Source organism: Mesocricetus auratus, unplaced genomic scaffold (genome assembly GCF_017639785.1).
Source record: "Mesocricetus auratus isolate SY011 unplaced genomic scaffold, BCM_Maur_2.0 Super-Scaffold_100008, whole genome shotgun sequence".
Classification (NCBI taxonomy): Eukaryota; Metazoa; Chordata; class Mammalia; order Rodentia; family Cricetidae; genus Mesocricetus; species Mesocricetus auratus.
Window position 1 is genome coordinate 82,732,524 of NW_024429192.1, and position 23,350 is coordinate 82,755,873.

The 23,350-nt window shown below is 46.7% G+C and overlaps 1 protein-coding gene and 1 long non-coding RNA gene across 4 annotated transcripts; one reads left to right on the forward strand and one right to left on the reverse strand.

Annotated features, from left to right (window-relative positions):
- Positions 1 to 390: 390 nt before the first annotated feature.
- On the reverse strand, positions 391 to 9,434 carry LOC121141819. 3 transcript variants are annotated; one of them, XR_005878754.1, is made up of 4 exons: positions 9,208 to 9,434; positions 8,232 to 8,302; positions 5,914 to 6,016; positions 391 to 841 (listed from the first exon to the last, which is right to left on the reverse strand). It is a non-coding gene; the product is annotated as an uncharacterized LOC121141819 (long non-coding RNA). The 3 variants fall into 3 exon arrangements; XR_005878755.1 differs by having other exon boundaries at positions 9,052 to 9,434; XR_005878753.1 differs by lacking the exon at positions 5,914 to 6,016.
- Positions 9,435 to 9,561: 127 nt separating this feature from the next.
- Nptx2 (neuronal pentraxin 2) lies at positions 9,562 to 20,993 on the forward strand. The gene is made up of 5 exons (XM_005079925.3): positions 9,562 to 10,176; positions 11,769 to 11,985; positions 16,827 to 17,071; positions 18,706 to 18,885; positions 19,579 to 20,993. The coding sequence occupies exons 1-5, from the start codon at positions 9,748 to 9,750 to the stop codon at positions 19,804 to 19,806; spliced, it is 1,299 nt and encodes a 432-aa protein (XP_005079982.1). The 5' UTR covers positions 9,562 to 9,747; the 3' UTR covers positions 19,807 to 20,993.
- The last annotated feature ends 2,357 nt before the right edge of the window (positions 20,994 to 23,350 follow it).

The following is a 23,350-nucleotide window of genomic DNA, read 5'->3' on the forward strand; positions in this document are numbered from 1 at the left end:
AGGACTCATGATACCATTTACTGGTTTAAAAATGAAGATGAAGCATCAAAACATCAGTTTGTAGCTCTGAGTAATGCACTTAATGCAAATTTATTTTGTTCTTGGGGTTTATAAATTGAGTGAGTTCTTTTTAGAACGAAGAAGACAAGGGAAAAATTGAGATACAATAAAAAGAACGGAGTCAAAGCTTTGACCTCAAATATCACACATTGACTCAGATTCTTTTGGCTTTCGTATGCCATAGGATTTTTTTTGGCATTAAATTGACCTTATCTGTCAAACCCCGAAACTCAAGGCTACAGTACAGTATTATGCCTTTGTTCTCAGAACCCTTTAACCACTTTATACAGTGTTCTGGAAGATAGACCTAAAAACAATCATTATACAGTATCACTTTTAGAAAGGTGGGATTTATTTGAGTTGGGAAGTTAAACAAAGATTGATTTTTGTTGGAAAGGAAAGAGAACCTTATGTGGAGAATGGATGTATTTAGGGATGTTTAAATGGAAGGGAAACACCCTTCAAACCACTTCAGCTCGTAAAGGCTGCTCATTAGGCTGGACTGCATCACAGAGCAAAAGAAGGAAAGAGCTCGGTGAGCTGAGCAGCTGCCTCTGCAACAAAAGCCGTGGTGCGCATGAAGGGTTTCTCTCATTTCACGTGGTCCGGGGATGAGCTGGGATGGCCACGGGACATCTGAATCACAGATGAACATGTTTTCCTGGTGGAGGCTGGTAATGGCCCAGTTCCTCTCAGACGGGCAGTGTGAACTTTGCAATCTCGTTGCATTTTTCATTCAGCTGTTGCTCTAGTTTCCTTTCTGCCCCTGTGATAAAATGCCCTGAAAAGACGCGAGGAAGGGAGGAAGAGGGTTATTTCAGCTTACATTCCAGGTTACAGTTCACCACTGAGCAAAGTCAAGGCAGGAACTTGCAAGGCAGGACTGCTTGTTCTCCCATGCAACCTTCCCACTGACCAAAGAACTCACTTGGCAGCCAAGGAAGTGTAGCCAAAACCATGGAGGATTGGGCTTGCTAGCTTACAGAGCCAGTTATACTCGGCTAACTTATTTATTTATTTTGTAACAACACAGTTCTCTTGGGCTGTGTCAAGTTGACACTTAAAGCTAACCAGGACAGCTAGGAAGAGATGATCTTACGTGTGAACATCAGAATTCTAGCCGTGTGAATTTTAGCTCATATTGACGGTCTATGGCTGCTAGTGGAGGAAGAGTCCCTTCTCTTCAGGGTATGGTCCCTGCTAAGTTTCCCATGCTAGCCCCACATTCCTGCCCAGAGGAGCAGTGCAAATGGACTCAGTGTGCTATTTTAAAAGACTAAAGGAGAGGCTGGAGAGATGGAGCACTGGCTGCTCTTCCACAGGACCCGGGTTCAGTTCCCAGCACCTACATGGCAGCTCACAACTGTCTGTAGTTCTAGTTCTAGGGGATCTGACACCCTCACACAGATATGTAGGCAGGCAAAACACCAACACATATAAAATAAAATAGATAATTTTTAAAAATACTAAAAGAGAGTACATGGTGTTGAGAGCGGGATAAGGGAACAAACCTGGGAGAATTTGGAAAGGGGAAGAAGGGGTCCAACATGATCAAAATACATTATATGCATGCATAAAATTCTAAAGAATACATATAAAGATATTATATTCAAAGTAAAATAAAATGACCTGTTCTAGCGGGTTTTCTTGTTTCCTCAAAGTCCAAGGCTACATTGATCCTAATCTATTGCTTTAAATTGTTTAATTTTTACTGGAGAACCTGTTTTAGGTCAAACCCTCTCATTTCAAATATGCTTTGGGCTCAGAACCTCTAAAAGTACAGGGAGAGATGTCTGTTCTTTTATAATTTCACCTCAACCCCGCCAAGAGTTAAAGTAAAGAGCCTGCAGGTTTTGTGATGCTAGTGCCTGCATCCCTGTTAGCAGGGTGCTGCCATCCTAGTGCACAGATGGAGAAATGTCAGAAATGATGAAGCCCATAGACATTTAGGAGAGAAATTCCCACTGTATCTTGCTCAGCTAAAAATGTAGTATTATTACTATTCAGTTTGATCATTCTTATAGTCTTTGGTCAAAACAATGACCTTATCTCTGTTGCAGATGATAGGTGAGTGATACCTACTAGAAATGAGATAAATTTATCTTGAGGTATCCTTGGAAACAGCAACTGGATTTGGAAGAGAAGTCTGTAAGTCAGAGATGACTAGTTACATATCTTGTTTTTCCAAAGTGGGTGTAATTGTCCCTTCTTTCACCTTCTCCTCCAAATGCCCCTTATGTTAGATCTTTTCCTTGCTGTTACAAAACAACTTAGGAAATGTCTTAGGGTGGGGACTTACTTCTTTTGAGTCAGGGTTTTAGTGGATTCAGTTCATGGGTGCTCGGCTCCATGTGCTTGGACAGAACATGAAAGCAGTGCGAGCATGAGGGGAATAGCCTATTCACTTTGTGGTGGTCTGGAGTCAGAGAGCACAGAAGGAACCAGGACACCCCTAGTGTTCCACTTAAAGCATGGCTCTACCCCCTCAAAATGGCTCCACCAAGTTAGGGATGAAGTGCTTGACACAGGGGTGGGAACAGAGGGTACATTTTATACTTAAACCACAACTTCCTGTCACCCTTTTCCTTGTCTGTTTCAAGGGCTAGTCCTAACTTCTCTATTAAAATATAAATTCCATGAGACCAGTGAATTATTCTCTATAGTCACAGGACAGATTACATGTTAAATGCTTTGTTTCTTTCTTACAGCACTATCATAGTTGCGAACAATGACTTCCAACAGATATTAATGGAAAGAAAAAAAGAACGACATCTGTCATTCCCCAGATGGGGCTATGAGGAGCTCATAATCCAGTAGAAACGATAATGAGGCAGAGGCCTGAACGACAGGACACTCTCCAGTAAACTATTATCCTTTATTATGGCCAAGGAAAGTCAAGACAGATTCTAAATTTATTTTATTAGTAATAACGTGTGCATGTATGTTTCTCTGTGTATATGTGCACATGTATATGTGGGTGTATATGTATATATGAGACCAGAAAGAGGCCCTGAATCCTCTGGAACTAGAATTACAGGTGGTTGTGAGGTCAACATGGACAGGATCTGAACTTGGGTCCTCTGGAGGGAGCACACACTCTTAACAGCTGAGCCGTCTTCTCCAGCCCCAAGGTGAACTGTTTAGAAGAAGTAACATGTAAAACATAGCCATGAAAGACCAAGGGTTTGTGGTTCTAGAAATGGAGGTAAGTATGTGGGTTGGTTGTGAAAAGCATCAGTTTGTTTGACTTAGATTAAAGGGTAGGTCAAGGGTTGAACAGGTAGGTTGGGAGTGAATGAAGGAGATCAAGAGGTTTACAGATGTATATAAGGAAATACTGGTGGTATCTGAGAATAAGAGTAAAATACTCCAGGAAACATGAGCACCAGTGGGGATGCTGAGTTAGAAAACATGGTTATGAGGCAACAGCATAGTTTAGAACAAAACTAGTGGAGTAGAAATGGTACCAATGGAGCTGACATAGAAGAAACTGGAGATGCAGATACCAGAGATGCAGAACACAGGAGAAACATGCAAGGAGTGGATAAGGGCACAACGGATTTAGTTGGGGACACATGGGTTAGAGATTCAGGTACTGAAATCTTGAGATGGCCAACATACACTTGGTTAATTATATCCTGGGACCTACTAAAGATCAATACCAGTAAAGATAATTAAAAGCATAAAATTGTAAAGGTAGAGAACATAGTGAGAGAAATGAGAGAGCAATGGACCACTAAACTATGGGCACGTGTATTGAAGAGGAAGGAAGGAAAGGAGGGAGGGAAGGGGGGAGGGGTGAATGGAGGGAGAAGGAGGAAGGCACAAAAAGCAAAGAAGAGAGTCAGAAGAATACAATAACATAGAAACCAATAATGGAAACTTTATTAAAAAATTAAGTGTGTGTGTGTGTGTGTGTGTGTGTGTGTGTACAGCATATATTTGTAGGTCAGAGGACGATTTTTAGGAGTTTGTTCTCTTCTTCTACCATGTGGGGCCCAGGGACCAAACTCAGATGGTTCCAGCTTGGCAGCAATGTCTTTACCCACTTAGCCTCTCCCCAGCTCCCACAATGGGAAGTTTTAATACAAACTAAACCTAATCAACAATATCGAATGCTTCAGTGAGTTCTAGAAGAATTATAGTAAAGGGGTTATTGCAACTGATGGCAATTTACTCGTATTAAATTAAGTTGTTCTTGAAGAGAAGACAAGTATTTCCAGGGTTAATGAATAAGTTAAGAGGTAGTACAGAGAAAAGAGACCTTCACTGAAGATCAAAGGCCTGAATTTGACCAAGACTCTGCTGTTAAGTTGCCATATCACCTTTTAATCTTTCTTAAACTTTTTTCTAGTCTTCAAATTTCTACAGAATTGCTTCCAGCTTAGACTTTCAAATGTTCATACAAGCAGGAGAGACAGTTCAGTAGTTAAGAGCACTTACTGCTTTTGCAAAGGACCCAGGTTTGGTTCTCAGCACCCACAGGGCAGCTTAAAACTGCCTGTAACTAGCCAGGTGGTAGTGGTGCATGCCTTTAATCCCAAAACTTGGGAGGCAGAGGCAGGTAGATCTCTGTGAGTTCAAGGCCATCCTGGTCTACAGAGTAAGTTCCAGGACAGGCTCCAAATCTACATAAGAAACCCTGTCTTAAAAAACAAGCAAAACTGCCTGTAACTACAGTTTAAGGGAATCCTATACCCTTTTCTGACCTGGGATCCTTTGTGCAAGTGGTGGGTGCACACACATACACTCAGAAACACTCATATACATAAAACAAAAAATAAATCTTTAAAACTCCAATGTCCATACAAACTGTCTGTGTATCTAAATGATAGGAGATATTGAGCTTAAATCTTTGTCACAATTAGGAATTAGGTCAATTGTGCTGTGTGTGTGTGTGTGTGTATGTGTGTGTGTGTGTGCAGTGCAGCACATGTGTGAAGGTCAGAGGGCAACCCCAGGTTGGTCCTCACCTTCCGCCTTGTTTGAGGCAGTGTTTCTTTGTTGCTTACTGCTTTGCATGCTAGGGTAGCTCCCAGAGATTCTCCTGTCTCCACCTTCCATCTTCCTGTAGGCACCCTACTTTGATGCTGGGGACTGGAACTCAGATCCTCACATTTGCATATTCGGCAGTTCCCCACCTCCAAGCCATCTCCCCAGTTCCAATTTTGTAACTTTTAAACTGGCATATAAAAGAAGTATTATCCCTAGTGTTTCCAAATATAGAGAAATCGAGAGACTATGCTCTTCAATCTCCTCAAAGCAAACCAACTTCAAGGGGTCTTTTTTTGTGCTAGGGGTGAAGCTCAGGGCTTTATATTAGGCGAGTGCTCTACCAACTGAGTTACATCATCCCCAGCGAGCTCACTGTCCAGAATCCATTTCCTTTAGAAACCAACCGAAGCAGTTATTCCTGGTTTACCTGGTAGCCTATTCTATTGCTAGAAATCAGAAGGTGTCATCAAGCCTTCACTTGTTTGTTGAAATCAATGGAGTTACATTTCCCCAAACCATGGCTATCTCCTCACTCGTAACACACTCCTGAACAGGAACATTTTCTGAAAGTCAATGTTTCCTATCACATGCTCCAAAATTAAACCCGAGAATCAGCTTCAGGAAGAAGCCAGATGCACTGAGGAAAGAAAATTTTTACTTTATCAGAGGGGCAGACCTCTCTTAGATTTCATAGCAATTTAAATTCATTTGCTGAAATGTTAAATACAACAAATCTTTCAGAGGGGTTCCTTTACATAGATGCCAAGTTTGCATGGATGCAAAATAGTACACTTGGTTAAATTTCAATATTACCATGATTTGTATTAAACACACACACACACACACACACACACACACCTTTTACTTGCTGAAATCTGTACATTTTTCTGGAATTCTTAGTCCTTGTCATCTCTCAGAGGAAGATGGCTAATGCTGCCCCAAACTCTTCCTGTATTTAGTCCTAAAGGATATTGAACAGAATAAAGGGAAATTTTAATTTTGTTTTTAATAGGACTTATATAATTCAGGTCTGGCTGCAGTGAAGAAAAGTACATTAGCATTTATTGTGTGCTTGCTATACGCTAAACATGTCCGGAAACCCTGTCTCACTCAAGCTGAGAAACAATGCTTACTCATAAATTTACTTTTAATTTTAGAAATGAGAAAACTAAGGTCCGGGGAGGTTAAGCTACACTCTCAGTTATAAAACTGGAATTGAAACAAGAGCTGCCTGACCCCAGACTGAAGCTCTTTTCAGTTTACCAGTCAGTTTGGGCTAGTGAAAAATACATTCATAAAAGGGCATTAGCATTTTATGTATAAAAGGGGATTAATCAGGATCCTCTGGTACCTCCAGCACTGAATCCTATGCACATACGCTCGATCATGCAGGCATGATGGTGCCCGCGCGCACACACACACACACACACACAAGCACACACACACACACACATTTCATTCTGAATTCCCTACTGAAACTCAGCACCGAGGACAGTTCCTGAGTCATGTTTGCAGGAAGCTGTCCTTGAATTCTGTGCTATTGAGCTCACACCCCCATTCTTGACTTCCCAAGTGGCTCTGAGAGAGAGGGGAGGAAATGCAGAAAAGAAAAGAAAAAAAAACAGTATAAGATGGGTTCCTCTGACACTGTGGTGGAAATTAGCACATTTCCCAGAAGACCAAGATAAAAATGCATGTGAGAAGAACTAGGGAGCCAAACAGATGGGACAATAAAATGGGGGTAGAATGAGCTCATCAGGATTCCCAGCACATGGGTTAAGTCCATCCTGGGCTCCCTGGGCTGACCTGGGACCAGCAGACATAGTGAATGAGTGGGTGGTTACTATGCTGCTGCATCAGTTACACTAAGTGATTAGGTGGCGGTGATTCATGGCTGCAGATCTGCACGACTTTCTCAAGTAGCAGAAAATCTGTGGGCCCCTGGGCTCTGTCGCTTGCACAGACATGCTCATGGGTAACATGAGTCATGTATGCAGGATCTGTCGGGTAGACAGTTTCTGTGCTGTGAGGAGGAAATCAAGGAAGTGCTCCCATGATGTCAGGAATAGGTTACAATCACAGCCACAGCATCTCCTTTGCATGAAAGTCTACCTGCTGTTTACACAACCAGCCCCCCCTTCCATATTCAGCGGTGGCTACAGGCAGATCACAACACACACATAAGAAAACCAAGGTTTTGTAATGTTTATCACAGGGAAGCTTGATTCCTTCCTTCCCAAACTACCAAGCTCTTGAATAAAGCCAGGAGGGCCATTAAAGAGTTGATGCTAATTGCCTCATCTTCCCTACAAGGTCCAAAGAGGAGAAAATGGCTTGCCCCAAATCACTTAGCTAGTAACAGTTGGCATTGGGACTAGAAGGCCTCATTCCTAAACCAGCAGATTTTTCCATTGTACCAGGAAAACAAAATAAAACCCCAAATAGCATCAGCCCTTGAATTTTACTGTCTCTAGAGAAAATAACATCCTCAGTGCCTGGGTCTTCCCATCTGGGGTTTGGCAACTTCACTGATACTTCTCATATTGGAAACTCTTGTAAGGAATTTAAGAGCAATTATTTTGGGGATCTATACTATTTTTATGTCTTCTTGTGCATTGCCTTCTTTGTCCAGAAGGAAATTAGAATTCTGGAAATACACTTGATTTAATTATTAAAAAGACAAGCCTTGGCTTCAAGTAGTTGCAAATATGAATTATTAGTCCATGTCATGAAAGGACTAGAGAGCTAAATAGGAACAATAATAATCTATTGTCACACCCAATTAAGATCTCCCCTGGCCTATGAGTAAAAGAACATCAAATCTGTGAGTGCAAGCTTCAAGAAGCATGCCTATATCTGGATAATTCTGACTATGCCTGGATACAGTGCTTTACAATGTCATCTAGAATGTACTATTCTGGAAAGTGGTTTGAGGTCTTGTTACCTTCACTATTGCAAACTGTGTCTGTGTGGGTTTACTTGAACTTTTGAATTTCCAAGTAGCCAAGAAAAAAAAAAAAGAATCTAGAGAGAAATTGCAGACCCAAGGTCAAAATTGACAAGGAGTAACTAACTTCTTGTGGAGGACAGACTAACAAAGACATTAGCCCTCTCTTCATCACCTCCACCCCACCCCCAATCTGCACCATACTTTTCCCACTGATGAATATTCTTACCTGAAGCATCATTGCTTCCCTTGTCCTCTGGCTCCTGTGTAAACTGGATTTCCTGCCTGTAGGTTTTAATCCTTGAAGAGATTTTTCATGAATAGAACTTTCGTTATAATTTGGCAACATTGTCCTTGAAAACCCCACAACTATTTACATAACAGAAGCTATTGTTTGAAGTGCAAAACAGGTCAGAATTTGGTTTCTAGAGATTAATCACTGCAGTCTATTTTATATTATCATAATAATTTCATTTATTTTGATACAATTTGTTTTCAGAATCAACCTCAGCCTCTGTGCACTAGTGACAAATCCATTTGTTTCTGCTAGAATGGATAATGTGACTAATGACCTTGCAACAGGATTTCTTTAAAAAGGGGGGGAAAGATTTTCATTTTTAATTCACAGTAAATCTATTCAGTCTGTAGCTGTGGATCAGAACTGCTCTGAACTTGTAAGATGTGGGTAAGATTTTAAATACCCGCCCCAGGTTTTTTTTGGAGGGGTCTGAGTATTAATATTAGGTTCTCTCCAAGAATTTTAATGATACTGGTTCCAGGTGTAAAGAGGATTTGTTGGGCTCCCCTATTTGCAAGAATAGGACACCGTTTTACATCATGGTCCCATCATATTGACTCGGTTGGATGGTCTCATCCAACTGAGGTCATGCTAAATAAATAAGATCATGCCTAGAAAGAAGGTGTCCTGTTGACCTGTGTTAGCATCCCCTCCCTTCCTTGCACCATCCTGGACTCCTCCTCTCCCCAGCCCGGTCTGGGTTTTTTTTCCCCTTGAGTTCTCTGGGGTTGGGCCTGGAATTTGGAGACACCTCCAGACTGTCCTCCTCTGCTAGCGACCGGCCGTCGCGCGGCTCCTTCCCGCGTCCAGATTGAAGAAACCTACACCGGTCGCCGGGGTGGGTCGCGTGGAAGACCCGGGTTCGAGTTCCGCGAGGGGAAATCCTCTTTGGCAAGTGGAGTCACACCTTGGTCAGGATTTCTCAGGCGGCGCCGGAAGCCGTGCCATCACCATTCATCGTGGGCGTCAGGGTGTCCCCCGGGTTTCTCTGCCCGCGAGCCCCGCGAGGGACTCCTGAGAGAGACCCGCCAACGCTTCCTATGACCGGTTTGAACTCCAGTTTTCCTTTTCTAAGGACCCCGCATTCGCGCCTCAGGAACACCGCCCACGCAAGAGCCCAGGCGTCTGGCCCGCTTAGAGATGCGCCCCCGCCCCGCCCTCCGGGTGACGCGCACGCGGGCGGACCAATCAGAAGACGCAACTCGAGCCCCACGCACATGTGGCCCCGCCCTCCAAGCTTAAGAAAGGGCGCGCGGGCCGAGCTCCGGCCAGAACCCGGCTCCAAGCTGAGAGCAGGTTTCTACGACGGCAGGCGGCGCTTGTGCTGCCGGTTCGGCGCTACTAGCGGCTCCCTCGAGCGCTGCGCTCGGACAGACGTAGCCGGCCGCGAAGGCGCCCAGACGGCACCCCAGCGACTCATGCTGAAGTGAGCACACGGGTCAGCGAGATGCTGGCGCTGCTGACGGCCGGCGTGGCGCTCGCCGTGGCCGCGGGAGGAGCTCAGGACAGTCCGATACCTGGCAGTCGCTTCGTGTGCACCGCGTTGCCCCCCGAAGCCGCAAGCGCCGGCTGTCCGCTGCCCGCGATGCCCATGCAGGGCGGCACGATGAGCCCCGAAGAGGAGTTGCGAGCCGCTGTGCTCCAGCTGCGCGAGACCGTCGTTCAGCAGAAGGAGACCCTGGGTGCCCAGCGCGAGGCCATCCGAGAGCTCACCGGCAAGCTGGCCCGCTGTGAGGGGCTGGCAGGCGGCAAGGCGCGCGGCGCGGGGGCCACGGGCAAGGACACCATGGGCGACCTGCCGCGGGACCCGGGCCACGTCGTGGAGCAGCTCAGCCGCTCGCTGCAGACCCTCAAAGACCGCTTGGAAAGTCTCGAGGTAGCCGCGCGCGAAGGCTTCTAGCGGGTGGTGGCCCCAGGATCGTGGGACAGAGGATATTGAGGGGTGGGTACGCCCACGCCCATCCTTGGGGAGAGCTGAGATCAGGGGTGCAAGCCTTGCTCCCTCTGGACATTACTGGGACGGCCTCTCTTATCCCTGCCCTCCTCTGTCCCCTTGTCGGATGGGAAAGATGAAATCCTCACCCCCACCTCCATCCCGTCGCGCAGGGACTTACCTATTAGACTTACCCTGAACTTAGGTTTTTGGTTATTGAACCCAGACAGCCTAGCCTGGAGGGCAATACCCAGTGACCCTGGCAGCCTGTTTTCTCTCCTTGCAAATCTCCGCAATCCGCGATCTGGCGCGGGACACGCTCCCGGCTGGTTGTGCCCAGTGCTGAGAGCCTGTCGCCGGAGGTCAGCTGCCCTTGGGCATCTGGTGTTTTCTTTGACAAATTGGGTCGGGGAGTGGGAGGACTGGGTTTGACTGATGGGCAGGAGAGTGGAGGGGGAAAGCCAGAGACCCCCCCAAATGTGAACAAGCCCCTTAGTAACCTCAAAGACACCTCTATTCATCGAGTCAAAACGTTTTTTTAAGGTGCCCTTTGCCATGACTTTAGGAGAACCGACTTTATCCCGCTGTCTTCTCTCGTGTACAGTTTGGAACTTTGGGGGAGAAATCTTCAATTAATTTTCATCTTACTTCCCACCTTGTTTAAGAAGTGTGGACATTTCTGTTAACAGCGTTTATCAAAATACCTATTAGCAAAAAATGATGTTTAAATTACAGGTGTTAATTATTGCTAACTTATTGGAGGGTTTCTTTTGGCTTAATGGCTGCATACAGTATTTCCAGCATCTGTAGATCCCATGAGTCATTAGGATTAGTAAGAGCTAACACTTCTTGAGTTCTAAATGTGGCTCAGGCACATTATTTAATTTTAACCCTTGTAACAGAGAATAGCACGAGACAGGTCCTGTTTTCTACAATTTATATTCTGGAGCACTGGGGCACAGAGTACAGGAGCTTGCCAAGGGCTGGTGGCTGACGGTGGCAGACTGCCTCTGAGCCGGCATGATGGCAGAGGAGTAAGAGAAATAGGAAGTGAGGATTTGGGTACAGCCCCAAAATCCAAGCTTTCTGGAGGTTAGAATAGTAATGTCTTGTGCCCGTCATTTTCCAGGGGCATCTCTGGGCACTTTGACCCTGTATCATTTTGGAAATTGGGGACCGTGTTCATTTCTAGATGAAAGCTCACTGTACCATTGGTTAATTGCTTGAAAAAAAATCTTGCCTGTGTCTTTGGGCTTTCTATGACATAGAATTACAGATGTTAACTAAAGCAACTTTTCAAGAGAAGAAGTGAGATTCACAAGTTTCAAATATTGCAGCAAAGTAATTTTTATCTGACTTTGAAAGGCTTCCCCTACCAAAAAAAAAGAGGCATCAGAAAAATGTTCTTTTTTGAGCCACTGGCACCATTCAGTGCTGCGTTGGAAGTCTCTCGCTGTGTGGTTGGGTCATTGGAGCCTCGTGCCACAGTTTTTATTCAGCTGGCCTGAATATGTCCCCCTCCCGCCCTTCCGAAGCTCCAGCTCCGCACAAACGCGTCTAATGCCGGACTGCCAAGCGACTTTCGAGAGGTGCTCCAGCGGAGGCTCGGGGAGCTGGAGAGGCAGTTGCTGCGCAAGGTGGCCGAGCTGGAGGATGAGAAGTCCCAGCTCCACAATGAGACATCGGCTCACCGGCAGAAGACAGAGAGTACCCTGAACGCGCTGCTGCAGAGGGTGACTGAGCTGGAGCGAGGTACGTGCTGGGCGCCTGATGCTCTGTCTGAGAGTGGCCTCCTTTTTACCACACCGGGCAGACCTAGGACTTCCATGTGTGGGCAACAATGAAGCAGTGGTGGTGGCAACAACATGGAGATGATCCTCAGATGTCTGTGTAAATGACAAAGGTGACAGAGTAGTCATTAGCCCCAAGCCCTACCAGCATTGCCTTGGGAAAACAAAGGAACTGAGGACTAGCTTGGATCAACAGCCTGACCTCTGACCTCCTTCCAGATGGGCAATTCAGTCTCTTTTTAACTAGTCATTACAGCAGACTCTGCTTATTTTTCTATTCTCGTGCTGTGGTGGGTAAGATTCTCCCACTAGAGATGGAAAGGGAGGAGAGATAAAGGGTCCTAGATGCTTCAGTTTGTGGTCTCAACCCCCCAACTCTCTGGGTAGCCAGTGATGTTTTAGGTTTGGTGGCAGAGGGTATAGAATTATAGTCTCAGATGCACTAAGCTAACAAAGACACTTTCAGTTTCATGACTGATATGAGACTGTCCAATAGAAAATGTCCAGTGAGTCTCATAATGAAAAGAAGGGTCAGATGGAGCAGGGAATGGGCCAATGGGATATTGTTTTGTTGGGAGTCCCAGGTTTCCCATGTCCCCTTCCTATTTTCTATTAGTTCCCTTGCCTTTCTTATAAAAGGATGAGCAGTGTCGCTTACCTATTTGATTTTGATTCTGTTTAATTTTTTGTTGTTGTTGTTGTTGTTTTGTTTTCTTAAAAAAGCATCTTATATTAATAGCCTAAACTGGTCTTCAGCTTATCATCCTCCAAGGTCAGCCTCCCAAATGCTGGGATTACAGGCATGTGCTACCATCTCTGGCTTGACATGGATTCTTGAGTTTTCAAGACAGTCTCTTCTGTCTTACTTCTGCTGCTAGATGGTATTGGGAGAGCCATTAGGTCTCAGAGCCTTTGTCAAAGGCAAAACTACTGCCTCTGATGCCTTTCTTGTCTGACAAGAGGGAGGGTGGCGCCTACCCCACCACAATCATAGTGGATCCTTGGGACACACAGGACCATGGAGTGAACACAGTAATAACACAGTGGTCAGCTGGCCGACAAGGGGGCAGGTCAGTAGAATTCTGAGGCAGAGAATGGAATTAGTGCCAGGCAGTGTACCCATTTCACAGGTAAGGAAATGCTCACTTCCCAGGCAGACAAGTCTCCTTTATGGATACTTGCCAAAGAACCCTGAGACACGTGTCCCAAGGGCAGAAACCTGAGCCTCTCCATTCTCTGTTCCCGGACTCCAGGCCAGTGGAACAGTTACTTGGGAGCTGCTACTTAATAGCTCTCCCACATGTTCTCAGCCTGTATGCTCACAGCCAGGAAGGAAAAATCATGGTTTAGGGCCAGCCATGCTGGTTCTGGTAACCACATTGTGCCCCTTAGTTATTACTGAAAGCTTACAACTGAATGGACCATGGGATGCTGGGCCCTACAAGAGCCAAGCTTCTTGTACAATATGGATTAGAGGAAGGAGTCCATTAAGCCTTTTCAAACTCTGTGTGTATACATATATGTATGTGTGTATAGTACACATGTGTATATATGTTTTGTATATGAGTACATATATGTACATGTGTATATATATATCATATATAATTAATTTATGTGTATGGGTGTTTTACCTGCATGTATATGTATGCCACATTTATACCTGGTGCCCATGGAACCTAAAAAAGGGTGTTGGTTGGATCCCCTGGAAACTGGAGTTACAGATGATTGGGAACCACCCTGTGGGTGCTGAGAGATGAGCTTGGGTCCTCTACAAGACCAACAAGTGTTCTTAATTGTCATCTCCAGTCCCAGACTTCCCTTTGACTCCCCCATCACAGGAATGCTAGACTTTTTCCTTGTGTCCCACCTACTCAGCTCTGGAATGAGTTGTAAAGGAAAATGACCATCTGGTAAGCCATTTGTTTCTGGGCACTTCTGAGTGTGTGCTCATTCTGTTCTGTGTCCACTGTACAGGGTGTGGAAATGCCCAGCCCCCAAAGTTGACAATGAGTGGGAACTCCACCATGTTCCTTAGAAGCATCCAGCCGAGCCCAATAGAGGTGGACCTCCACCGTGTGGCCAGGCTTTGGGGAGTCTCTGTCCCGTGGTCCTTCAGTCTCCATCAGTTATAAGCCGGATGCTTACCTGTGGGTTCTGTATTTTCTATTATCCATGGTAGGTATGGGTGAGGCAATAATGATGCTTTTGAGTTCTGCAGATCTGAGAAGGTTGGTAGTGATCCCAGAGGAGAAATGGGCTTTTATCCCTGCTAATCAGGAACTCTCTAGAGTCAAGCAGGTAGCTACTGACACTGCACAGCACCTGCGTTCCCGGGATGCCCACTTCTCTTGGTTGCAAGACCTGTTCGTTTGCAAAGGCTCAGAGTCCGGGCCAGCTGGTCAGGCACAGCTGATTGGGTGTTGAAATCAGCATTGGCACCGAGACTAGAGCCCCCTCCCTTCAAGCCCCAGGTGCCTGCCCCCCTCCTTAGGCTCGTCCACCACCTGCAGCTTCTGATTTATTGGTCAAGCCTCTTAATTCCTTAATTGGTTCTAACTAAGTTTCCTCTGAACCTCCAAGCTGTTTTTATTCAAATAAAGGATACCACTTTTCAGGCTAGAGCCTCCTTCTCTGCCTCTCCGCTCCTCCAGCTCTAATTAAACCTATCTGTTGTCACCGACCTAATGATATTACAGACCCTGAGTCTTATTAAATTGGCAAGCCTGCCCACCTGCAAACATAGCAGCCATTTCTCCTTATTAGATAATGATGTCTTCATTAAGAACATGGCCATTTGCACGGTCACCATTAAGCACCGGTGACTGTACATAGTGGAAAGAGGGACTTCCGGTCCTGTTGGCTCAGTAGCTGTGTGTCCTTGGACAAGTCATTTCTCTGACAGTACAACCTGCAAAATTTGAGAGGGTGTTGTCTGGTTCTTTTTCTCTTTTTCTTCAGCATAATGAGGGGCATGCTCTGGCTTTTACTGTGGCTTGCTTCCTTGGGTGCTTGAGATGGCCAGGTCTTTCTAGCTCTGGACAGATGCTCAGCAGGTCTGCAGCCTGTTCTTAGGGGTGCCTACCATGGGAGGTCAGGATGAATCAGAGAGACTACACAGCCACAAGGGCATGAGCATACACTAGCTGAAAAATCCAAAGACCAGAAAGGTGACCCTGGACTCTTACTGAGTTGTGCAGGAGACCTCTTCAGATAAGGCCTGGAAGTTTTCATTCTGGAAGATCATGATGGAGTAAGGCTGTCTGGTCCTTTAGAGGTGCTTAAAAAGTGGTGTTGGTTAGTAAAGAATAATGAGGTGCCTTCACTAGCAGGATCTTACCCTTGTGTACAAGGAAAGCTTGCCCTATGGCCACTCACAGAATCCATTGGTTCCTTGCAAACTTTGGCTAACACAACTATTACATCAGTTTGAGCTTAAATCAAGACTATGCTTAAAGTTACATGCCATGTAAGAATTTGTTTGCAAAGACTTCAGAAGTGTCTCGTACATGAGGACAACCTGAGGTGGAGGAAGGGAGCTTCTCACCACTACCAATAAGGTCTGGAAAGGCTAAAGGTCTGGCCAGGTGTTAGCCTGAGGGTGGGGGTACCTTTGCAAGCATCTGCCTCCCCCTGGGTCCACATTACAGAAAACAGTCCAGCAATGCAGTCCTCCTTGAGAAGGAAAGGTCATGTAAGGGGCAAAAGGTTTCCCCAACGGGGTCTGAGACAAACTGCCACTTCTGAATAAAGCTGTAGTGTCAAGGCCTCAAGCCTGACACCTTTACCTGAGCAGTGCTAATCATTTACTGTGACAAGTGATGCAGGCTTACTTGCTCACAAGTGTTTATCCAGAGTCAGGTCCTCAGGAGACATTTCCTCCTCCAAGCTCTAGTCCCTTGGGTTTCAAAGCCGGCCCTTGTGGAAGAAAGAAGCCAGAGTAGCTCAAGGAAAGATGGGAGGAAACAAGACTCTCCTGACTTACAGAACAAGAACATTAAATCCAGTTTCTCTCTAGAACCTTCCTCCAGTTTCTAAGCATTGAGACTGAGACTAGAAAATGGCAATCAGAAAGGACTGGAGTTGCGTGTTTTTCTTTCTGTGTCTTTGTTGTTTACTTGTAGATACAAAGAAATCTCTTGCTGGCTGTGGTGGTACATATCTGTAAACTCAATACTTGCTAAGCGAGGTAGGGGAAGTGTAAGTTCAAAACCAGCCTGGGCTACAGGGTATGCAGCAAGGCCTTTACACAAAGATACATAGGAATGAAGAGGCTTCTCTAAAAGAAATTTTTGTCTTTATATGTATGTGCCTGGATATATGTATATATGCCATGTATGTACAGTGCCTGTACAGGCTAGAAGAGAGGTTAGAACCCCTGGAATTGGAGATACAGATGGTTGTGAATTGTCATGTGACTATTGGAAATCAAATCAGAGTTCTCCAGAGGAGCAGCAAGTGGGCTTAGCAGCTGGGTTATCTCTCTAGCTCCAAGGCCTCTTTTCCTTTCCTAACAGGCCGGATGTGGGGGAGCAAACCCACAGGCCTTCTCATGTCCTTGGCTGTTCGTGGTTCTTTATCCCACCTTTAGTCTTCTTGTAGTCAATGTCCTCCCCATCCCTTTTCCCTTCTACTGGCTTTGGTCTGTTCCCCCACCCCCAGACTGTAAGCTTCTAGGAGGCAAGGACTGTCCCTAAGGCTGCTGGATTTGGGCATTTTGTTCAGGAGCTGAAGTGCTTCTGGTCCACTGGGTGATGGGCCCTTGGGACAGGCTAGTCTGCAATAGCCCCTTTTCCTTCTACCCAGGCAACAGTGCGTTCAAGTCACCAGATGCATTCAAAGTGTCCCTTCCTCTCCGCACAAACTACCTGTATGGCAAGATCAAGAAGACATTGCCCGAGCTCTACGCCTTCACCATCTGCCTGTGGCTGCGGTCCAGTGCCTCGCCAGGCATCGGCACGCCATTCTCCTATGCTGTTCCTGGGCAAGCCAATGAGATTGTGCTTATAGAATGGGGAAATAATCCCATTGAGCTGCTCATCAACGACAAGGTGAGGCCTGCTGGAACTTCATCCTGATGTCCAAGGGTGCAGACACTGGAAGAAGTCAGCCCTTAGTTGACTTATGGTAACACACAGAGCAGATCCTGGTCAACCATAGTCTGTTTCACCTCCCAACCAGGGCTGTGGTGGTTGCCCTCCTCATCATGGAGAGGCTGTCCCAATCCAGAGGGCAGGCAATGGGATGGGCATGGCATAGCATATCTGCAGCCCCTGGAGATCTGAGCTCTGAGTCTGGCCAAGAAGCAGTTGAGGATCCGAGTGTTGAAGGAGTTGAAGGGTAGGAAAGCAGGACTCCACATGTACAGGCAGTCCGCGTGGTCCTCCCTCGATGCTCTGGTTGAGGGTACCCATGTGGGAGTGTAGGCATACTCTTTAAAGGGGTCATATTTATTGAGATGAATTTTACACATAGCAAAACTGACCTTTTAAATGTATGTTTCAGTTTTAGCTGGTCTTGACAAATTCATACAGTTGTAGAATCACACCACAATAAAAATATCAAACGTGTCCCACTGTCACATTTCCTCATTCACCACTGTAGCCAACTCCTGCCCAGCTCTCTTCAGCCCTTGGCAACCGTTCTTCTCTTCTGCTCTGTAGCCTTGCCTTTCCCAGTGCAGATGCCCCATTTCCATGGACATTCAGGAGTGTGGTTTCCTTGAAATACTAGTTTGGAGCCTCTGGTCATTCAGCCACCTAGTTGGGCTCAGTGGCACACTCTTCTAGTACTTGTGGAGCTATTGCAGTTGACTGTGAATTTAAAGTCAACGTGTAGCTCACAGTAAAACCCTGTCTCTCTTCTCCTGAAGTCAGATTCAACACAATAAAAATGTGCTTAGTCTGGCATTTGAATGGCTGCCCCTGATGTAGATGCCCCAGGTTGAGCCTCCATTTGGGGTGGGTGCAGAGGAGACCCCTGCCTGCCTGTTTTTTTTTTTTTTTTTTTTTTTTTTTTTACCAAACTGTCACTGGTGGAGTTTGTTTACTTAGGGAGCATCACAGAGAAGTTGAAAGTTCTGTGGAGTGAGCCTCTGCAGCTTCTAGCAGAAACAACTTCCCTGAGCTATGGATTTATTGTTCTAACTAACATTGTAGTTCCTGAGAGCCTTGTTTTCTGCTCCCTTTAGACCTCTTGTAAACATTCAATTCCTGGGAGGGAGACTTCAGGTTGCTAGGAGACCAACAGTAACAACAGGGCTAGCACAGCCTTGTGCTCACAGGCTGCTGGGGCATTCCTGTAGTTGAGTGTGGGGTCTGTACGCGCATACCCCTGTACTACACGGACATACACATGCATGGAACCCCCTGCCCTTCTCTTGGCACCGGCGAGGTCTGGTACACACACAAGTTCCTGAGTGCTATTGATCAGGTCTACACAGAGAGCTCAGGCTAGCATGGGAGGGCCAGTCTGTAGCTAGGCCCAGAACAAAGAATGCCCAGTGTCCTGAGGCTTCACCCAGTCTCCTGATTGCCACCAAGACAGGGGAGAAGAGCCCATAAAGAATCCTGGGTGGTAGAAAGAAGAGTAGCCTAGGGCTCCAGGTGACATTCCATTCCCTTCCCTAGAGAAATCTATGGAATTGAGACCTGGCAAGTCCTCACCTGCATGTTGATACCCACAGGTTGCACAGCTGCCCCTGTTTGTTAGTGATGGCAAGTGGCACCACATCTGCATCACCTGGACCACTCGAGATGGCATGTGGGAAGCATTCCAGGATGGGGAGAAGCTCGGCACTGGGGAGAACCTGGCACCCTGGCACCCCATCAAGCCAGGGGGTGTGCTCATCTTGGGGCAGGAGCAGGTGGGTACTCTCTCAGGGATGAAGCAAAGGAGACTGTGCAACCCAACCTCCCAGGATCCCCTTGTTCTCGTCTCCCAGACCCTGCCACTGTGTCCTGACAGCCAGCCCCGTGAGCAAGCTCTCTGGCAGCACAGCCCAAGATAAACTAATGAGGTATATGACAAAGATACAGGGTAGTCACAGGGTTATATAGTGAGTCATGTCCAGGTGCCTTATAGGGTAAACACTATAGGAAGGCATCTCCAGTGTTCCTGGGAATCCCTGCATTTGCACCTAGGGTACCTGCAGGGGTGGTGAGGAGGGAAGATGGGAAGAAAGGTGACCCAGGAGACTATCTAGGTGAGGGGCAGCAAAGAAGCCAGCTGGTCCTGGGCAGGAAAGAGATGGCTTAATGGTTACTAAGCACTTTGAAGGCTTGCAGTCTCATTCATGGCCTCCTTCCTCGGCTTTTCCACTACTTCTCCCCTGAAAGGGTCTGAGAATCAGGCTTTAAGCAACTGTCTTTCCCTTCTGCCTCAGTTTCCCCTATGTAAACCTGGGTGGTTTGACTGAAGCCCGTTTCCCACACTTCAGATGCCATGGGGCTTCAGGACCTGTAGAATCCATGGTTCTCTCCATCTTGTTTCCCTTAAGAGTCAGGAGACCAGTTCTGCTTGTGAGCCTGCCCCCAAAGTGTCTCCTTCCATTTTCCAGGACACCGTGGGAGGCAGATTTGATGCCACACAGGCCTTTGTGGGAGAGCTTAGCCAGTTCAACATATGGGACCGTGTCCTCCGGGCACAGGAAATCATCAACATCGCCAACTGTTCCACAAACATGCCTGGAAACATCATCCCGTGGGTGGACAACAACGTCGACGTGTTTGGAGGGGCTTCTAAGTGGCCTGTGGAGACCTGTGAGGAACGTCTCCTGGATTTGTAGCTACCTTCTCCCTGTCCAGAAGGCCACGATGGGGCTGTTCTGAGGAGTTCAGCTAAAACCTCTGGCCTGAACAGAAAAGAACCAAAGCCCATTCCTAGGAAGCCTCCAAGGCAGGCTGTGTGGCCACCCTTGTCTTAAGCTCATTTGTTCCTTCTCACGATTTTGTCATTTTTTGGGGGGGGGGGGGGGAGGGTAGTACCAGAATCCCTTGGGAAGAGTCCTGAACCCTTCCTGCTGCCGTTTCTATTAAACTCTGTGAGCCCTTCCTCCAGCCCCTGTAGATGCTAGTGAAGCCCAGTCCTACCTGTCCTTTTGGATCCTTGGTGTCCCATACGTGCTTCCTGTTTGTCCCCTTTGATGGCTGTGTGGCCATCCTACTGGGGTGGCCTGTGTCCCTTGTGTGTGTAGCAAATCCCGGCTTTCAACTGAACGCATTGCAGAGACGCTACCCCCATCTGCAAAAGGGTCTTTCCCTCAGTCTTTTGTGTGTGTGTGGGTGGGTGGGGTGGGTGTGTGTATTCTGGTCTTTCCCTCTGAGGGAATCGCAGCTGGTGGGGGACCAGCTACTCAGACGATCCTCACTGTCCCCAAAGCAGAGACTACCCATGGAGAAGGTCCCCTACAGCCTTCCCCTCCCCTCTGCCACCTCTCAGACCCGTGCTTCTAAGGATCATCGCTGGGTTGGCTTTGAAATGCTGCTCGTCTCATCTGGTGCCAAAAGTTCATTTGCAGCTTCTACAACATTCGGTGTGGTTTGGGGATTCACTTTCTTCCCCACAAAAAAAAACCCGAACTGCTATTAGAAGCTTCCCATATTCTTTTGATGCTCAGCCCACTGTGAAGAGTGAGCTTGTTTTGTAAGCCACATTGGTTCCTTTGAGCATCTGACTGTCCCCATCAAGTATTCCCCCAATCCCGAACTTTGGAGAAAACAGGTGTCATTTGGCTGCTACTTGCTTAGTGACTCCAGACTGCATCATATATCATAATTTATTTTAAAGAGAAAGTGATTCACTGGGGAGATTTATAAAGCTATAAATATTATATATTTTATTTTTCATACATGTTTGAAGTGTGGATCCATGGATGTTCCATTTGTAGGACCAAGTTGACGTGCCCATCCTGACATTGTATGCCACAAGAGCTCTTGTGATGATGGAATTTTGATTAAAGTGCAATGGAAGATGCCTTGAGCTTCTCTCTCCCTCCCTCCCTCCCTCCCTCCCTCCCTCCCTCCCTCCCTCCCTCCCTCCCTCCCTCCCTCCCTCCCTCTCTCTCTCTCTCTCTCTCTCTCTCTCTCTCTCTCTCTCTCCCCCTCACACACACACACACACAGAGGAACCCAGCTAGTGTGGGAGGGGTGGGACTTCATGCTTCCTGGCTAATGCATGGCTGACTTGGTTTGCCCAAGCCTAACCCCTGTGGACAGACACTCTTGTCTCTGAAGGACATGGAGTGTTGATGCTTCCAGTACTATATGGTCCAAGTGTGTCCCTTCCTTCCTCAGCATCATGCATTGGGTGTCCAGTAGACTATCTGTCCCCAGCCCACCCAAGGAGACCCGGTGCTTCTGCACCTTCTCTGTATGGGTTCTCTTAACTACCTCTCATTAGTTTATTTAACACAGCTCCCTGAAAGCTAATCTCAGTTGTCAAATGAGTTCAAGGAACAATGAAAAGTGGCATTTGGGATTGTGTGTGTGTGTGTGTAGTTTGTAGTGTGTGTGTGCAAGTGTGGGTCTCTTCAAGCACTATCAACCTTTAAAAAACTTTGCTTATGAATGTGTGTGTGTGTGTGTGTGTGTGTGTGTGTGTGTGTGTGTACCTTTGGGCTTATGGGTGGAGATCAATGGAAAACCTTAGGTGTTGTCTTCACCTTCCTCTTTTGAAACGGGGTCCTTTGTTTGCCCCTGTGTTTACCAGGCTAGCTTCTGTGGACTTCCTCGTGGGCCCTCATCTCACCATAGGAAAGCTGGGTTACAGACACTCTGCTGTGTACTCTGGCCCTCAGGCTTACATGGCTTTACCTACTGGGCCATCTCTCCAGCCTCCCTCCATCTTTGATGTCAAGACAGTCTCTCACTGACCTGGAACTCCCAAACTCAGCTAGGCTGCCTCTCTCCTCAGCACTGGGAATCAAACTGAGGCCCTTGTGCTACTAAGCTAGTGCTCTTCAGCCTAGGTTTTGGGTTTCTATAGCCAGTGAAAGGCAGACCAGGATCACAGCCAGACTTTGGATCTGGAGGCCTTGTATCTTCCCCTGCTTGTTTCTATTCACCGCAGCCTTCTGGTCTTTGGTTCCGCAGGGCCAGATGCCATTGCATCCTCCCAGAGCCGCCTCTGTGTGCCCGCCTGGCTCTGACTAGCATGGTGATAGTCTCTTTACTGCCACCACTTTCCATTTCTGTGTCTACACTCTTGGTGGCTGCAGAGAAATGTTTTCAATTATATGGAAAGTGGCATCTTACTGTGGGGCCACCTGACATCATATGCCAGATATACTTAATACTGAGGCTCAGTGGGACTCAGCCTCCAAAACAAAGACTGGAGGGTCACAGAGGTTCCCAGAGTCTATTTTCAATGTGAATTATTACTTGGTAGACTGAACATCATTAGTGTTGGGTAGAACATGAAATTAGGCCAGATGCCCTGCTTGGGGGCCTTTGGAGTTCTACGTGATAAAGCTGGTGGAGAGCAGTTTATTTTTAATCCCTTTCATGGTGTGACCACAGCCAGGCAGCTCTCCATGGAAAGGTACCTAGTAGGGTCGGGAGATGACTCAGTCCATAAAGTGATGCGCAAACAAGTGTCAAGCAGGTCCCTAACACCCTTGTTTTTAAAAAGCTGAGGTCAAGGACCCGAGTTCTGAGTTCAAGTCCCAGAAACCACATTTTAAAAAAAGCTGGGCATGGGACCAGTCATAGTGGTTCACCTTCAGTCCCAGTATTTGGGAGGCAGAGGCAGACAGAATTCTCTGCGTTTGAGGCCAGCCAGACTACATAGTGAGATACTATCTTAGAACAAATTTAAAAAGCATGAAGGGACACACTTGTAATCTCAGCTACCTGCCACCAGTTTAGCTTAAGAGAGTTCCAATCCAGTGTGTGACCTCCGTTTCAGAAACGAAGATGGGTGTCAAGGCTTAGGGAGCCTTGCAGAAGAAGAGGAGGGAGGAATGTCATAGACGGGATGAGAAGTGCTATGAAATGCTGTATTTAGGACATGCCAGACCATGGCTATAGTGAACTCACTGCAGCTGTGGTTACTGTCTTAGGGCTACTATGGCTGTGAGGAGATACCACGGCCAAGGCAACTATAAAAATAAAGCATTTAATTGTGGGCTTGCTTTCGGTGTCAGAGGGTTAGTCCATGGTCATCATAGCAGAAAGCATGGTGGCAGGCAGGTAGGCACGGTGTTGGAACAGTAGCCTAGAGCTTACATCCGACCCTCAAGGTGGAGATAGGAAGAGTGAAACTGAGCCTGGTGTAGCTTTTGAAATCTCAAAGCCCATGCCCAGTGACACACATCCTAATCTTTTCTATAT

Excerpts from the sequence above, each read along its gene's own strand:
- Nptx2 (XM_005079925.3), top strand. The coding sequence starts at position 9,748 with ATGCTGGCGCTGCTGACGGCCGGCGTGGCGCTCGCCGTGGCCGCGGGA. Across the intron at positions 10,177-11,768 it reads ACCGCTTGGAAAGTCTCGAG|CTCCAGCTCCGCACAAACGC; the intron begins GTAGCCGCGCGC and ends GCCCTTCCGAAG. Across the intron at positions 11,986-16,826 it reads GGTGACTGAGCTGGAGCGAG|GCAACAGTGCGTTCAAGTCA; the intron begins GTACGTGCTGGG and ends CCTTCTACCCAG.